Here is a 15,312-nt window from a genome sequence, read left to right on the forward strand (position 1 = left end):
CATCTAGTGTAGACATGCATACTTACCTCCACAACGTGTGACGAAAACCCGGCCTGAGACATCTCTAAGCCAAAGGAGGTCTCATTCTTGTTAGTTCCTGCAAAATAACGTTTATTTTCAACATAGACGGAAGCAAAGTAGGTACTTCAGCAGATAAAGAAACTCAAGAGCAGGACAGTGCGCTTTAGAAAGGGGGCTTCTGACCATTTTATATCTAAGGATCACTGTTCCACCTATGTGTAAGTTGTGGACCACCAGTTTATATATTATTATTAGTTTTTATTCAATAGAATATGCCTATATTCAGTAAAACAAGTTGTTAATTAGCTGCTAGATGACAAGAAAATTGTAAGGTAATTTTAATGAAAAATAAATGTGAAACGTATTGGTTACATTCATATTAATTACATACAGTACATATTGGTTAAAAACTACACATTGATACAATCCAATGTTTAGAATCACAAATTATTATATGGGAGTCTTGTGCTTGCATTTTGCTCACTAGGTTTTGGCTTCACAGAAGTTGGTTCTCCTTGCAAATGGCTTTTGTGTTTTGTTTTCATAGCAGAAAATTCAGTTTCACACATGTAGGTTGAGTGAAAAGGAAAAAGTACTTTAAGTTCAATTAATTCAAAAGTTCAAATAATTGAACCTGCTTACTCATGCTCCTAAACTCTCTTCCTCTCTCTTACTCATTTGAAACAGATGGGCTGTTCCTTTTTCTAATAAATCCCATTTTCTAACTTTAGCTTGACTCCCTCTCATAATATAATATAATATAATATAATGCAAAACTTCTTTGCACCTCTGTTGGAGATTTTTACTGTAATATTGAACATTGATTGAGGCACTGCCCAGTTTTCCATGGCCACTGAAAACGGAATTGAGCGTACAACCCTGCCACCAAGGCCACACTTCTGCATGGGCTAACATGGACATGATGTATGTTAACTATTTGTTCATTTTCAATGAAATATCCCTGAGGCTAAACTGGCAGATCCAGTCCTTTTTAACTCCTTTCCTGCTGTCCCTGTGATATTTCATCCACCACATCCATCCACAATTCATAGTTGCATGCGTCCGGTCACTCTTGAGTTTACACGACTCCAGTGAACTGCAGGTAGTGATGAAGGGTGGCTGTTGGACATCATTGAGACAGCAGCAGTGCTGAAAAAAACTGACTGTTGGAACAAAGAGTGTCCCTACATAATCGTGTGGTGAATCATCACAAACATGTCCACAAACTAATTTGGGTTGCAAGAAACACTGCCATAAGCCACAAGGCCATTTATTGCATATAATTTATGATCGCTAAAACTGTTGGAGGGATCAGAGCAAAATGAAACAACTTACTACCAAATTAATAACCCACTAGTAATGCGCTTTGGACCACATTGTGGGCCACAAGTTTGGACCCACTGTGTTAGCAGACCCTGAAACACATTAAGTTCTTCAATAGATATTGAAACACATCAGGCACTGAACTACAGAAATAATTTGAGTCGACATGGAAGTACTTCTAGCAGTCCAACAGAAGGTTCTATAGTGCAAATCAGTGCTTTGTACTCAGATCTACATAAATCCTCCTGAATTAATCCAATTCAACACTTCCATTTACATCCCTGGCTTCTGAGTTGAAATAACTGGTGGCACAGTGATGAGCAGAGAAAGTTGTGGACAAAACAGGAGAGTTCTATATCATGCTATAATTAAATGTTTCATGAGGACATGGTACAGAATACAAGCAAAGTTATAATGACGTAGCATATGCTACTTGCAAGTGATTTCATGTGGATTTATACAATGCTGTTACATGATCCTGGCACTGTTGCTTCATTTTTATATAAAAAGACATAGCAGCACTTGAGAAAGTCCAGAGCAGAGCGATCAGACGGATTCCAGGACTGAGAGGTACAAGCTGTTTTTGAGAGAGTTGGACATTTTTAAATTAAGCAAACAGAATTGTCATGGCTGAATTGTTTAAAATTAAGAAGGCGTGTAGTATGATGGATCAGTAGAAATATATATAAAATAAATTCTTCAACATGAACACAGCAGCATAGATGGAAATTTGCATAAATATTAGGCAGTTTTATTTTTTTTCTTCATCAACCATAGACCACAAGTACTGTGGTAGGTATCAGTATCTTGGAGACCTTCTAAATTCAATTTGAGTCATTGTGGAGAGATTAGATGAATGGGATTGACAAAGTTTGTTTCATTGAATGTTTTGTTCTGTTAAAATTGTTCGACTGTTCTAATGCTTTGTATATTTTTATAACCCCCTCTAATATTTTTGGAGAAAAGAGGGGGTATCTTTGGAATAACAGTAGATGGATGAGATCATTTCTGATGGATTGCCTATTCAGATCTTTAAGACAGGAATAATCTTGGATTTAATTTGATCCCAGTTAACCACTTACTGTCTAATCGCTAGTCCAACTGTAATAATTAACTAGAAAGTCATTATAAGAGATACTGACAGAAAAAGTCACTTTATTCCATATTTCTAGAGTGGCCATATATCTGTCTCTCTAGCCATCCTCCCCATTTATGAGGTCACTCAGACCAGCACGTTTTATTTCTTATGCCTCCCTATTGCTTCATCAATGCCTACAATGCAATGCTAACTGGCATCTATCATAGAGGAGTCAGAAGGCGTGTTACCTTCTAGGCTGAATATTCTCTCTCCCAGGGCATCCACGATGTCCTTCAAAGCTGATTCGTCTGTCACGTTGAAGAAGTGCTTCTCATCCGGATCGCTAGCGATGAACTTAATCTCCTTTAGAAATGCCTCTGGATTGATGCCTCTTCTGTTATAGTAGCCGAGGACCTGCCATTAGTAAGTTTCATGTCAAATGGCACGTGTGGTTAGCAATGTATCACAATAAGCACCCAAACTGAGCTGAGCTAATGAATGATCAGAAATTTGTCTTTGAAACATCTTTAAAAGTTTTAGTCTGTTATCTGGTCTGTGCTGCCTACAATAGCCTGACTGTGTGCTCCATAACAAATCTCTGCCACCTCTTAAACTGCGTTGACCCAGTGTGTGGCCAATCAGACATACTCCTTGGCTCTCAAATTGTGCAGACCCATTGAGTGGTCTGTGATGTGTATTTGTTGCTTCTTGAAGTGCATTGACCCAGTGAGTAAATGTCTCAGACTGAACTGGTCCAGTGTCTGGGCAAACTGGTAGGATGTGACATGGGTACTGACCCAGTTAGTGGTCAGCAAATGAATGGTGTACTGCAGTGCAGCTTCTCTAGATATAACTGTCATTTTAACCAGCTCTTCTATGGCGTGTTTATTCTTACAGAATGTAAGGTGGCGTTCTGATCTGGCATTCAGGCACCCCTGTATGTGTGTCAGGAACTGCATAAGGCTGGTAGAAATCAATTACCGCAATGGCGTAGCGGGTGATATCATCTTTTTCACTGTCCTCGATGACCTTCTGGAGATCAGGGCTATCGTGTGACTCCCCATCAGTGATCACTATCATTACCTTCTTGGATCCTCTACGGCCACCACGTTTAAAAGCTTCAGATCTGTGAATCAGGGAGACAAGATTGATTATTAAAACCAAAACTGTGGCTCTAGAGTAGATGGTAATGTGTCATTAAGTAAACTTAAGTTCAGTTGCCTTGGTCAGCAATTTTCTTCTGTAATGTATTTGTCAAGGCCTCAAAAGCTGGTTATGGAAGAGCCACTACACTGGTTACTTTCATCTTGTTTTTTGTAAAGTCTGAGAACTCTCCCAATGTCTTGGTGTTTATCTGCTTTCCCTTCCAGATCCTTATAGACATCCAAGTTAGATAGGGATGCTGAGGTGAGGGTATATGCTCTGTAAATGACTAGCCCCCCACTCTGATCTTAATTTCTTCCTTATACACTTTTGACCACTTAAAACTCTTGATTGGAATATACTGGTTCAGAAAAAAAGGATGGATGGATGGATAAATGAGGGTGTATATGTGTGCATATGTGTCCTGTGCTTCCTACCTTATTCTCCATGCTTGTGGCATAGACTGTGGCTCCATGCTACCGAACCTGAGGACCACCAACCCCCCCCACTGACCCCCAAGGGCTAAGTGTGTTACCAAAATAGATGGATGATTTTCATAATGGACATACATTTCAATTTTTATTAATATGTGTGTCTCCCAGACATTTCATCTTTCATTTTGCTTTTCTCAGAGGGGTCATCTTACCTGGCAATCTCAATGCCGAATGCTGTCCTGGTTTCAGCTCCACCCCTCTGTTCAATGTGTCTGGCTGCCTGCACCACCTCATCCACTGTCTTGTAGTCATTGAGATTAAACTCGTGGACAACTTCTTCTCCGTACTGTACCACGCCCACCTGAGGCCAAAAACAACCAATCTTCAGACACCCACAACATGGGTCAGTCCTGCAGATCCACTCTGGATTGTGCCAATGACTCACACTCAGCTCCATGCTTTTGGAGTGACCTGGGCCCTCTGACTTTCTTACAGGTCTCAAACCTACACACACTCCATAATTATAACTACTTCAGTTTCCTCATGCAGCAGAATAGCAAATGGTAGTTTAGTGTTTACTGAATTATATTTTCCATTTTAAAAATGTTATATTTAGGGCAGCATTGGTGGCACTGTACAGTATTAGTACTGCAACCCTACTGCTATAGGAGATTGGATTCAATTCCATGGCCTGGTCACTGTTCTGTGGAGTTGGCATGTTCTTCTGTTATCTGAGTAGGCTTTGTATAAGCTGAGGGATCTGCTTCCTGGCTTTGAGCGATGATGATGTGACACTGTCTTTAGTGACTACCTACTTGTTTCCCATGGTTCAAACAAAGAATATTTGGGCAAACTATGATGTAATTGCTCCCCTCAACATGCACCCCCATCCCTTCTATCTTAGCTCCTTTATACACCAATGCCCTGCTGGAAGCTGGCATTCATTTTGTACTCCGATCCTGAAAAGGACAGAACTCCTTCTTGTGTTATAGTCTGTGAAGCCAGTTATTTGAGGACTACAGTCGTTTGCCTTGTTTTTCATGTTTGTTTTTGTTTTTTATCCCCTCAATTAAATTGAACTTTGAACTTGGTGCCCCAACACCCTAATGCATTCATTTCTTTTGTTTTAGAGCAGGTACTCTTATTTTCCAATTCCTGTCAGTTTTCCACACAAGACAGCTCTCCAGCCATGTTTTTATGATAAATCTCATTCTTGTATAGATAGACCCATTACATCCCATCCCATTACTGTGGAATTAACTCTTCCCATGATGCCTCTTCCCATGTTCTTAAACAGTTACTTTTGGACTGGTACCTGCCTGTATCTGTCCAGGGCCAATGTAAAACTTCTGCAAGATGTTGATGAGGAAATTTTGGACTTCGTACCAGGGGTAAATAGAATTGGAGCCATCCAGAACAATAACAATGTCCATGTAGGTTTCACATCCTGTGAAGATAGAGTAGCACACTTTAGGATTTGAAGGTTTGCCTGAATTGTTGAAGGGGGCACTTTGGATAAAAGAAGAGAATGGGTTCTGAAAGTGAGAGGGAATAGAGTTGGGACTAAACAAAGAAATGGGAGAAGGTTTTGACTTCCTAATAGTCTAATTTGAGTGACCCAAAAAAGATCATGGAAATTGTTGTGTTAATCTGTACAACTTGGAACAAGGCATGCGATTCAAGAGAAGACTGGGGAAATGAGGGTCAAAAATGGGTAAGGTCACCATGGTCCTAAAGAAATGTATGGAAAATTCATACTCCTGAAAGAAATATTTGGAGAACTGTGGTAATATAGTGAAGCTGTGTCAGACCTTGGTCCGAAAGAGGTGTTGGTACTTAATGTTTCTCCACTGAGAAGACACTATTGAACAAGATCTTAAAAAGAATCCATAATATAATATTATGGAATCGATTGGCCTGATTGGCTAGCTATTAAGATGTTCGGTCCTAAGTAGTAACTAGGACAAGATTTAGTCTCCCAAAAATACAGGGACTGGACTTTGTTTTAAAGAATAGCTGAGATTACATAAAGACTTCATGGAAATTCAGCAGGTGAGACACCAAGGTTGGATTTGTATGTGAAGGAGGCTAGGGGTCCTAAATTGAAGCCATGATCAGACATATCTCCCTATGGAATCTATCCAGTTCTTCATGCCCTATTCTGTGTCACTAGAATGGCTCTCTTCTGAGAGCTCTTTATGAAGGTCTGTCAACCATACTTGTCAGCTGTGTCACACCTCCATATGAGCTTCATGGATTGGATTCACAAGACCTGAGGCTGAGATCACACCTACTCTGAAATGCAGGAGCAATTGTTCTGGAGAACTTGAAGCTGGCGTTGACTCTGGAGCAGATGCCCGTGCTGTAGTAGGAGCTGCCACATTCGTGAGACCAGAGTGGGCCACAGGTCTGGAATGAGATGAGAGACATGGATGAGTCTGAACCCTATATGCCCAAACTCTGTTAGAATGTACTTTACTGAGGCCATTTTTGATGAAAGAAGCCAAGGCTATCTGGCAGTTGACTCTCTTTTGGCCATCAAATCTTTTCATCAGAAAATCAGAAACAAAGAATTAACTTGGACTTTCTGACCCAGTTATGACAAACAAGTGACCATAGGCAAAGGCTCAGGTGAATATTTATGATCTACTCATTGGCTGAAGAATAAGGCCTGTCAGTGAGAGTCAGGAGCCACTCATTTAGGTTATTCAGAGTCAGCAGACTCAATGCTCAATCACATTTAATGAAGAACACTGGTCACTCAGGGTCAGCAATACTGTACATTTCACAGACATCTTAATAAAGCACTGGTCACACAGCATCAGACTTGAGTCACAGAATTTTCAAAAGAAGTAGACTGGCCACTAAAAGAAGGACAGTATGGTCAATAGTGACAAGTAATGCCAACATGAAAGCTCACTGGTTTGGTTTACCCAGTTGCTTTTGGGGTGACCATCTTATTCTACTCTGAAGTGTCCATTGTAGTTACCACAAAGCTATTGTCTTTGGGGTTGCTGGTGAGGGTCATTCCTAGACGCATTTTGTCCTTACGCTCCGATACATTGGTCAGTGATATCCTCCCTTGAGAAAAAAAGGGAAAACAAAAAAAAAAAAAACAACAATTAGAATCAAAATGTTACTCCTGGAGTAATCCACCCACTTATGAAGCCAGGCTAGTCAGCAGTTTTTGAGGGACCTCTTGCACAGTATATAAGCTGCATAATACAACTCAGTCTGGTCAATGCTGATGCATCATGGGATGAAGTTAAGTTTGAAACTTGAATAAAAACTTGTCAAAGCTTGAACAGTTGTGTTTAAGTTGAGTGTGAACTTGTGTACTTGCTTATGCATGTTAGCCCATATTTGTGTGATTGCATAGCTGTGAGGGCGTCGCATATGTGCTCTGCTTTATGGATTTAAATTGCCATCATTTATGGGTACTTGTGGGTTAGCATACGTAAAGTATGTGATGGGTACAACCCTATAGTGTACACATGTGTGTGAGGCTCCTTCTGTTTCAATATGTGTATTCTAACATTTTGTAAATTCAAATATGTGTGCATGCAATTTTTACTTCAATTAATGTGCCTATGCATGAATTCTTATGCAGCATAACAAAATATTCCAAAAACAGTTGAATCCATTCAGGAATGCAGGGATGCCAGTGTGGCATAGGGTGTGACGCAGGAGCCAGCTGTGGGCAGAGCTCAGCCCATCACAGAGTATACTCAAGCATACACCATCCATACTCATATGTGGGAAATCATGGCTGAAAATCAGTCTAGCCTTCATGTGTTTGAAATGTGGAAGAAAAAGCTGGACTTGTTCAGAGAAAAACCAGGAGCAAAATGTGGAAACTCCACTCAGATGGCAAACATATGCTGCATTCGAACCCAGGAGGGTGGAGGTGTGAGGAATCAGTGCTGATTGAAACTGCATGTATATGGTGGGTGTACAACTAAACTTATTATGGATATGACCTCATGTGTGATTGAAAGTCAGCATATGAATCTGTTCTCAGGTTAATGTGGTCTATTTAGGAATGCACATCCATGTTTTCTTAAGTGTGTGTGTTCTTGCATGTGCTTAGTCATGTGTGCATGTACTTTTGAGGGTGCTTGTAAAATGGTGTTCTCATTTGTGTGTGTGTGTGCATGTGTCAGCGTTTAGTTTATGTAGAAATGCATTTTTTAGTGCAGTAATTCGTAACCATTTTTGAATCATGGACCCCTTTAAGAATCTGATGAAAGCTATGAGCCCCCTTCCCCAGAAACATACTGTACATACTGTACATACTGTAAACAAAACTTTGCAAGCAATGAATATAATGTGCTTTATTTATCGAGATTTGATTGTTTCATACATAAACTGTATGACATACACAAAGTATTATTAAGCTTTAAAGTAAAGAATCTAAACAAAAACACTCCTTTTTATGTAAAAAGTAATGACCACTCATTATAATTACGAAATACAATCCTTGTGCAAATTAAAACAGATCTACTACTACTAAGTTTATGACCACCATTACTACTACTACTACTACATCAACAAATACCAGACTGTACAGTGAAAGTGAATGTTAATTTTTATCTGACCCTCCTGGACCCCCTGTAACCCTTCCATGGACTCCCTAGGGGTCCACAGACCTCAGGTTAAGACCCCGTTTAGTGTCTTTTTTCAAATTTGTGCATGTGTGGACTGATACGAGTGTGTTGGTGAATGTATGTTCCTGTACATATGCCTGTATTTTCCATGGAGTTAGGTGTGTACATCTATGTATTGCTAGGGTGCTGCCGCCAGACCACTGCAGTGGTTTTTTATTATCTTAACTGACATATTTTTATTAAAATTCACAGAGCATCTAAGCCTTTTGCTGTAAAAGTAACCAGGAATGGCAAGCAAGACAGAAATCCATGGAAAATGGCTGAGGGTGGTGAGCCCACTTACTGACACCCTGACAATTCAAGTACAGTAATTACAGTAAACAAGCTGACACATATTTGCTATAGCAAAGTCAGTGACAGGGAATTTAATTTGGCAAAGCTCATACCAATGTGACATACACTCACTGAGCAAATTCTTAGGACCACTATGCTAATGCTGGGTAGGGCCTCCTTTTGCTTTCTAAACAGCCCCAGTTCTTCATGGCATTTATTCCACAAGGTGTTGCAAACATTCCTTTCAGATTCTAGTCCACATTGACATATTGCAGCCCACAACTTCTGTGAATGTGTTAGCTGCACATTCATACTGTGAATCTCCTGTTCTACCACACCCCAGAGGTGTTCTTTTGGATTCAGATCTGATGGCTAAGAAGGCCAATTAAGGACACTGAACTCATTGTCAGGTTCATGAAGCCAGCTTGAGATGGCCTTTTCTTAGTGACATGGTGCATTATCATGCTAGAAGAAGCACTTTAGAAAATAGGTAAACTGTGGCCATGAAGGAATGCACATGATCAGCAGCACAACTCAAATTAGCTGTGGCATTCAAGAGATGGTTGATTGGTACTAACTGGCCCAAAGTGTGTCAAGGCAACACCAGTACACCACCAACGCCAACCTGGGCTGTTGACACAAGGCAGATTGGGGGCATGGTTTCATGTTGTTGTCGCCAAATTCTGTCCATACCATCTTTGTGCCTCAGCAGAAATTGAGATCCATCAGATTAGGACACATTTACGCAGCCTTCAACATTCTAGTTTTGGAGAGTCTGTGCCCATAGCAGTCTCAGTTTTCTGTTTTTGACTGACAGTAGTAGAACCCAACGTGATCTTCTGTTATTTTAGTTTGACGTGTTGTGCATTCTCAGATGCTTTTCTGCTCCCCACATTTATACGGAGTGAGTATCTGAGTTACCGGAACCTTTCTGTCAGCTCGAACAAGTGCGGCCATTCTCCTCTGAACTCTCTCATCTACAAAGCATTTCATTCTGCAGAACTGTCACTCACTAGATGGTTTTGTTTTTCGCACTATTCTGAGTAAACTGTAGAGACTGTTCTTCATGAAAATCCACAGAGATGAGCAGTTACAAAAATACTCAATAATTATGCCACAGCTAAAATGACTGAGATGACATTTTTTCCCCATTCTTATGTTTGATATCAACATTAACTGAAACTGCTGACCTGCGTCTACCTGATTTGATGTATCGCACCACCATCATATGATTGGCTGTACAGGTGTCCCTAATAATTTGCTCACTGAGTATAAGTACACAGATACAACAATAATCCTCATTCCCATACCGGCCACAAACAATCAGTTTAACATAAATTCAGAGGTACATAGTTTGAATTTTTATGCTGCAAAATGGACAGCCCATTAAATAATTTATCAACACTATCACCACCGACTGGAAGGAACAGGCTGTCCTTATATTCTCACGTGGGTACACACATGTTCTAGATCAAGGGTGTCCAACTCTGTTCCTGGTGGGCTGCAGTGGCTGCAGGTTTTCATTCTAATCATCTTCTTAATTAGTGAGCTGTTTTTGCTGCTAATTAACTTGTCTTGCCTTAGTTTTAATTAATATGTTTCTTTTTCCTTAATGAGGAGCCAAACAATAATGAGACACAAAACAAGCCGCTACATGACTTGCTAACCTGAAAATAAATAAAGGTGAAGGTCTCAGTCATGTTGGTCTGCTCAGGTCACCAAAACATCTTGAAGGTGGTCTTAGAAAAAACTGAAAATCAACAGTCTGCTGTGGCAGAATGAGAGCAGCAACAAGTCATGATATTTAATAGCGACTTTAATTAACAGCAAGAATTGGCTTCTTATTAAGAAACTGGTTGGAGTGAAATTGGCTGGAGTTTGACTTTTCAATTTAACTGGTCATCTGTTGACTCGTTTCACATCTCATTTCCGTTTGGCTGCCATTTAATGATGAAACAAATCAATTCAGAGGACCGAATCCTTAAAAACAGGGCTACTAAAATGAAGGGAAATGGAGTTAATTAACAATGAAAACTGCTTGCTGATTAGGAAAAGGGTTAGAATGAAAACCTGCGGCCACTGCGGCCCATCAGGACCAGAGTTGGACACCTCTATTCTAGATGTTCATGCAGAAGTCTGGGCCTTTACTTTAGTAATTGTGTTGGTGTGCCCATCTGTTGCCCTTACCCAGGTTAAGTCTGGAGCAGCTGTTGTTGCCTTTGTTACTCAGTGGACATCTGTGGATATCTCCAGTTCGCTGGTATCCTGTGGTTTCGTAGGGAGCCCCAACCAATAACCTATAAAAAAAAAAACAAGAAAAAGTTAAAGGTGCCAAACTTAAGAGCAGACTTGTGGTCAAACTGGCAGCATAAGTGGTGGAGGAGGAAGAGGACAGGCATTTCGGCAGGGAAAGGGGATGGTTTCGTACATGGACAGGAGGCCAGAGAGGAATGACAGATAGACTGGCCAGCTTGACAAGAAAATAACTTTGTACCCAGAAAGTATAAATTAATGGACAGACCAGCGATAGCTGCGAATCGGAAGCAGTTTCATCCTCCATACTCAAGGTGGCAGTGAACCTCATATGGCAGCTCATTTCAGACACCTGTAGGGATGCTTGAGACTTGGAGTGTGGAAGGGCAACCCAGTTAGGGTTCTTGGGTGCCGATAGATGGCACTTTTGGGGGAGGAAGACATGGCGTGGCACCAGAAGCATTCCCAGGTCTGGCTTAAAAATGAGCTTGCTGCCTTACATCGATAACTCAAATTGGTTATTTGTGTATTTACAACTAGTTTTGGAAAGGTGTTTCAGAAAAGGTGCTTCTGGATAAATAAAGATTTCTTATTTTATCTTAAAAGTGTGCTGGGCATTACTGTGTCTTGGGTTTGGGGCTCAATGGCGCCCCCTACTGGTTACAGTGGATAGTTCAATAAAACACGCTGTCCACCTCTCAGGACCTGAAATTAGCAGTGCTTGGTGGAACTCATAGGGTGTATGTCGACTCACTAAAGCGCAGCCTACAAAACGCCTACACAAGCTGAGGAAGGGTGGTGACCATCCTTATCAAGAAGTAGAAGTGCACATCATGCCGTCCACTGCCCTGCCCACCAGACAACTCTAAAAGAGCCACTCTCAAAATGGATATCTGTTTTACACAACTGGGCAAAGAAAGCAGATACTGCACTAGCTGAAACACGCAGGAAATGTAACGTCTCAGGAGCATAAAATAACTCAAGTATTTCCTTTCTGATATTCTTGTCATCATTCATTTTTGTGGCTACCAAACAACATATTTGAAACGATTCCCAATTTCCTCTTTGCTTTTAATACCAAAACATCCACAGGTTTAATCCAAGCAAAGCTGTAGTGATTTTCTCTTCACATTTCAAAAGTCCCCACCTTGACTGGTGAAGAGTGTAGAAAGTACAAACATACACTTGTGGTCTCTTTGACTAATACACCGCTACTGTGGACGCTTTTGAGTTTTAAGGAGTGTCTGCTGAACTGATCATAAGAAGAGAGCTTATCCAGTAGCACTCAGCTGGGAATAATGGAGAGCTGGAAGGACAAAGGGAGGCCCAGCCGATACATTGGGTGTTGCCCTGCCTCACAGCTCCAGACAGAAGACAGCAGCCCCGACAGCATTAGCCACTCCGCACATCACTGCCGTCACCACCGACTCTCAGATAATAAAAAGCAGCTGTTTGTAAGTGGCAGCAGCTGTTTGACAGTGGGGGTGGAGTGGGCGTCTTAGTCCTAAAGACACAAATAAGCGGAGATGAGTTTCCTACTGTCTACCACCAGAGCTGTCCTTTTGAGCACCTCACCTGACCATTGGGCGGTATAAATGCACTATTAACGTAACCGACTCATTACATAAGTTTGGATGGAGCCCTAATGTCATTAGCTCAGGGGTCCACAGCTCAGCCGTCAGTTTAGACACATTCTAAGAATCTCTATAAACACATTGTCATCATCACAATTTCAGGATACAAGCGTCAGCACATGGTCCACTCCCAGCACGACGGCACTCAGCACAAACACGCTCTGCCATCACGGACTTTGGACACCAATATTAATACTGTCTCAACATCATCAGCACATCATACCATAGCAAACACACCATGCACATCATCTGTTCAAGACATCAGTATTGATGCTGTCCAAGGATCAGTTGTTGAGGTTCTGATTCTAGAATCGGCTGCTCAGAATATCAATATAAGCATAGTCGCCAGTGAAAAATGGTTTGGCCACTCGCCGCCCTTGAGCCTTCTATAAAAAAAGCACTTGGCACACCTGCTCATGGCTGCCACTACAGCTTTGGCTCTGTTTTTAGTGCTCAGTGGGTGAGCACTTTTGCTCAAAACCCCTCTGGCTTACCAAAGAAGGCTGCGCAGTGCCCTGAGGCACACATGGCAGGACTCCTCTGGGCTCCAGCTCCTGTTATTTTAGAGTCTGATCGGTTTAGCAGACAACCAGTGAAGTAACAAAAATAACAACATGAGGTCATGAGTGGGCTTCAAAGCAAATCACATCCCTTGGCATTTCTCAGCAAGTAGCAAGCTGACTTATGTGTGACGATTTCTCACACAGAGGGGGGAGCTTGGCGTAGACAACCTAATGGAAACTCTTTGTAAAGCCTTGTGGATTTGTACTAATTTGTCTCTTTCTCCCTCACACCCTGATCTCTCTGGATGTGCGAAGATCTTTCACTTATCCTGACCTCATGAAAAGGTGCCAGCTTCTTCATCTCTGGGACTTTGTATGACGTGTCTGGTTCTCTCTCACTGCCACACTATCGATTTGAGGATATCTCTTTCTTGTCTCTTTCTCTCTTTCTCCCGGTATGTGAGAATCTGCAAACAATTGTTCCTTATTTAGAATCTCTCTCTCAAATTCATCCAATAACATTTGCCCAGTTCTCTTTTGTTGGAGGTCTGGTGGGATGACCCAACTTCCCTCACTTGATTTACATTCAATGAATTTTCCAAGACAAAATCAACACTGCCAAAGTTTTAAATTCCACCACTCCTGCCAGCGAGATGTTGCTGTTCTCCTCCAGACTAAGATCTCCACAGCCTCTGGCAGGTAGTGGCCTTTCACTCCCACTTCTCTGGGTCTCCTTTAATATTGAGGACTACCCTAAAGTCTGGAACCCGTAGTCCACACTGCATCCCACCCTCTAATAGACCGTTTTTTTAACTGTGGTCGTGGAGGGCCGCAGTGGCTGGAAGTTGTTATTCCAGCCTAATTTCTAAATCAGAAGCCACTTATTTCTGCTGAAACACTAATTGCTCAAGTGACATTTGTGTGCTTTACATAACAAGACTGTTATGATTTGCAGCCCTTCTTACCAGCATAACCTTATCTATTTAGGCACTCTTGGAGATAAACTTCTCCTTGCTCCATGTTGGAAGACCCCTGGGCCTGTCATTAATGATAACTGGGTATATAAGTTTTCTAGTAAAATATAGTTAAAGTTATATAAAGTTTTCAAGTTACAAATGGAGTTAAGTTCATGTCAAATTAACAAAGCATCCAGGAAAATAACTGAGAGCTTGTCTGCTTCTGTTCAGTTCTTTAAAATTCTGGATGTCTGCTGCTCATTAATGCTACTGTTAGTTCAGCGTTTCTCGACTCAGGATAGGGTGGGTGTTTGAGTGGAGGGAGTGGGGGTGTATGGATTGAATTATAAATGTACAATTCTTTATTTACTATGTTGGAAATATTTAATAAATAATTAAAAATAGATTTCCAGCCTTTAATTTCTTCTTTTAGTCTTAAACTGCTCCGTTCTCTGATTGTAATAGTTTCTTGTTTTCTTAACTAACTGTCAATTAAAAATGAGAGGCACATGACAAGTAAACCAGCACCTCGCCATTTAATGTGGCTCCATGTTTACCTACTGTGAGGGATGGCTGGCAGTCTTACCCAGCTGGGACACCCATAAGATGGAAGGACCGGGGAGAGAGCGTGCACAGGGCATTATGTCCCCTGGAGCACTAGATGCCCGTCCTCCTGGGCTACAGTGGTGGCTCGGATTCCCACAGGGCAGGATGGGACAGCATGAGTTCTTCGAATCAGTTTTATGGGTGCCGCCAGGGGGTGCTGCAAGGACTGAGGAGCTCTATTTCATGGAGGTTCCATCTCACCCAGAAGTGCTTTTGGACCTCATGAATGAAAAACCGGAAGTACTCCTGGGTGAAAGATAAAAGGAGCTGCCTGCCTCAGATGGATGAGCCAGAGTTGGGTGGAAGATGGACAAAGCTTGCATGAAGGAGTGGAGGAGGCAATGACCAAGAGAGAGAAAGGAAAGCAAAGAGCTTTGCCTATGCTTGTGCTTTATTGTACTTGTGGCTGTGGTGGTGGGAA

The 15,312-nt window shown here is 41.5% G+C and overlaps 1 protein-coding gene across 2 annotated transcripts in view; it reads right to left on the reverse strand.

Moving 5' to 3' along the window:
* Positions 1–15,312, reverse strand: part of LOC120541500 (integrin alpha-11-like) — a 70,477-nt gene that overhangs the window by 27,337 nt on the left and 27,828 nt on the right. For both annotated transcript variants that reach the window (XR_005636013.1, XM_039773202.1), the window contains exons 3-10: positions 11,127–11,236; positions 6,989–7,080; positions 6,294–6,408; positions 5,319–5,446; positions 4,212–4,360; positions 3,404–3,548; positions 2,671–2,836; positions 27–97 (exon numbers count right to left, since the gene is read on the reverse strand). Coding sequence is in view for 1 of the 2 variants with exons in the window: in XM_039773202.1 (XP_039629136.1) it covers positions 27–97; positions 2,671–2,836; positions 3,404–3,548; positions 4,212–4,360; positions 5,319–5,446; positions 6,294–6,408; positions 6,989–7,080; positions 11,127–11,236 (976 nt within the window). In the remaining variant the exon portion in view is untranslated. The remainder of the gene's footprint in view (positions 1–26; positions 98–2,670; positions 2,837–3,403; positions 3,549–4,211; positions 4,361–5,318; positions 5,447–6,293; positions 6,409–6,988; positions 7,081–11,126; positions 11,237–15,312) is intronic.

This window comes from Polypterus senegalus, chromosome 12 (assembly GCF_016835505.1).
Source record: "Polypterus senegalus isolate Bchr_013 chromosome 12, ASM1683550v1, whole genome shotgun sequence".
Taxonomy (NCBI): domain Eukaryota; kingdom Metazoa; phylum Chordata; class Cladistia; order Polypteriformes; family Polypteridae; genus Polypterus; species Polypterus senegalus.